General features: G+C 35.5%; 1 protein-coding gene across 1 annotated transcript; it reads right to left on the bottom strand.

Annotated features, from left to right (window-relative positions):
* Positions 1-376: 376 nt before the first annotated feature.
* On the bottom strand, positions 377-2,173 carry LOC141667391 (uncharacterized). Its single transcript, XM_074473871.1, has 3 exons — positions 1,856-2,173; positions 1,622-1,751; positions 377-1,386 (listed from the first exon to the last, which is right to left on the bottom strand). The coding sequence occupies exons 1-3, from the start codon at positions 1,989-1,991 to the stop codon at positions 756-758; spliced, it is 897 nt and encodes a 298-aa protein (XP_074329972.1). The 5' UTR covers positions 1,992-2,173; the 3' UTR covers positions 377-755.
* Between the last annotated feature and the right edge of the window lie 712 nt (positions 2,174-2,885).

The following is a 2,885-nucleotide window of genomic DNA, read 5'->3' as shown; positions in this document are numbered from 1 at the left end:
TTGCACACCTTATATGATCTGCTATTTCCAGAATATTTTACCAGTAATATTGGGTACTTAAGCATCTCTAACCTTTGACGTTGCCTGTGGAACAACTGGACTTCTCCATTATTATTCTTCGTCAAAATGTGTAAATCTTCTTTGTTCCTATATCCCCATGGAAATTTAAAGGTTATGATATTCCTGACAACAAAGGCTGTACAGTTTATACTACAGACATGATATTGCTGGAAATATTTGAAGGTTATGATTAATCTGAAATTTTATATATAATTTCTTCTCTGAAAATTTAATAAGTTTTATTGAGAAGTTTTTTTAATTTGCCAAAAGTGTGAAAAGAAAAAAGAAAAAATAAAAAATCTATTCAAAGTTTGGGAAACAATCACAAAGCAGCTGCTATTTGTTATGTATAGAACAATAATTCTGATTAATAATACATAATTAGCTGCTATTTGTTTTGCAATTCAACTACATCTCGCTGCACATTATGTTGCCAGCTCGCACGTTTGTAACTTACACTTACAAAGCTTTCTTGTAAGTTAAAAAAAAAACAATTGAAAATATAAAAAACAATCTACCTGAAAATTAGCTATATCAGGATCGGGGCATGAGGTGATTACTAGAAACGTATAAGAGAAATGGGCTTATTTATTGAGGAGGAAATGCCACTTTCCTGTAATTAACAACAATTCTGACGACTCAGTATTATTCATCCAAGTCGACCATGCATTTTTTAGTACTAGTGAGATTCATCATCAGTAGGAGGCTAGCTGTACCATTTCATGATCAATCTTGTCAATATCAAAATCATTAAGCAACCAATCCCAATCAGTGAAGTCACCTTCTTCTAAATAACCCTTGTAGTACTCTTTGCATGGATCTTTGCTGTACCAATATGGCAAAGACTTCAATTTTTCACATATTAGCTTAACAGTTGAAGAAGGAATATGTGTAGTTGATGTACTTGGCGGAGGAATAGAGGACGGAGAACAATTATTAGATGGTAGATGATCAGACGGAGGTGGGATGAGAATTTCGTGGTCTTCAATTAAGGGGATTTCATGTACAGAAAACCCAGTGTCTACTGTTAAGTTTGCCATGGCTAGATCAAGATTATCATCGTTAGAAATGATGGATTCCTGCAATATTGAAGTCTCATCAATTTCCATACCTTTATGTTGATCATGCATTTCTTCTCTACTTTTTCTCACTTTCTTTCGGGATTTGTTATGATGATCATCTGTGGGAGGATGAGGGAAACGAGGTTTATGAGTGATAGAATCAAGTCCCTTGCTGCTTAATAACTTTTTCTTGATGTGGTTATGCCAGTAGTTCTTGATATAATTATCAGTTCTTCCTGGCAAATGAGAAGCAATCTTGGACCATCTGTCGAAATTACAAAATAATGATAACAATATGAACTCATGTGGTTAACTCAAAAGTTTAGTAAAAACAGAAAGTTTTGTACATTGCTTTTTGTAGACTTTGCGAAAACATCAAGCCTTATTGGTCGCCAGTACCGTTGTTTTCGGTGGTGCATTATCATAGTACATTCACAAACATAAACTACATATACATGGTGCACGTCAGCTCGCGTGGATAATATAAAATAAAGACATACTTGTTACCAAATTGCGAGTGAAGATAAATGACGAGCTTCTCATCTTGTTTAGATAAGAGGTCATTCTTGAGACCTGGTCTCAAATAATTTGCCCATCTCAGCCTGCAGCTCTTACCACACCTTACTAGTCCTGCAGTACGTAATGCCACCACTTCTCATTAGTTCCTTTCATTAAACTTATAGCTAGATTTGATCCATTGATATGTGGTGTGTGTGTGTGAGTATTATATTTACCTGCACGTTCTGGAACAGCTCTCCAGCAGAATTTGGTACCATTGGTCTGGATAAAGTCCCTGAGCATGTTGTCCTCGTCGCCAGTCCATGGACCTTTCTTCAACCCAATTTTGTCACAGCATGGCCTCCTTCCCATTTTTTTATCAATCTTCTCAATCCATATATGTAATTAGGTACGTGGTAAAGGAGCAGAAGAGTTGAGAGCAATGTAGCTAGAGCTACCACTGCGTATACATCATTCTAGTTAACAATCCCCACTCCAGTTATATATAGGCGATAGTAGAAATATGTTTTTAAGAACATTAAGGGCTTGTTTGGTTTGGGGGTTAGGAGTGGTTGGATTGGGTTGAAATTTCAGAAAAAAATTGAGAAGGAAGGGTTGGGTTACAATGGGTTGGGGAAGGTTTAGACGTGAACTAAAAATAGTTGATGTTCTAACACCCCAAATCGGGAGTGTTGGCTTGGACAATTAACTATAGGATCTATTTTTTTACTCTCAAATTATATAACAGCCTGCACTACAGCTCGTTACCTACAAAATGTATTTTATTTATTTTAATATTATAAGTTTAAAGAATTTGAACTATTTTTCACTTTTTTTTTCACTTTTTATTGTAATTTATTTTTGGCTTTTAATTTTTTTCCCAGGTGACTTTAAAAACTTTTCTTTAAGATTTTAAATAAAAATTTGTTTTTATCATTTTTTAAATAAAAATTTAAATATTTTTTACACAACCCCATACATATAAGAGAATGATTGAACCCTTATTTGTCCAACCCTTACATCCAAATATAGTACAGGTTCAACCATAGCTAACCTAGCCCCACCCACCCCGACCGAGCCTAACCAACCCAACCCCTCTCCCTCAATCCAAACAAAGCCTAAGGGTTCATTTGGATCGGTGGTTGGGGAGGGATGGTTTGGGTTGGCAGGGGTTCAAATTTTACAACCCTTATTTGGGAAAAAAAATTAGGGAAAAAAATTAGATGGAGGGTTGGATTTTCAGAGGGTTGGATTTTCAGGGGCTAG

This window comes from Apium graveolens, chromosome 6 (assembly GCF_009905375.1).
Source record: "Apium graveolens cultivar Ventura chromosome 6, ASM990537v1, whole genome shotgun sequence".
Classification (NCBI taxonomy): Eukaryota; Viridiplantae; Streptophyta; class Magnoliopsida; order Apiales; family Apiaceae; genus Apium; species Apium graveolens.
The sequence above is the reverse complement of the archived record's forward strand: the minus strand, read 5'-3'. Positions and strand labels throughout refer to the sequence as shown.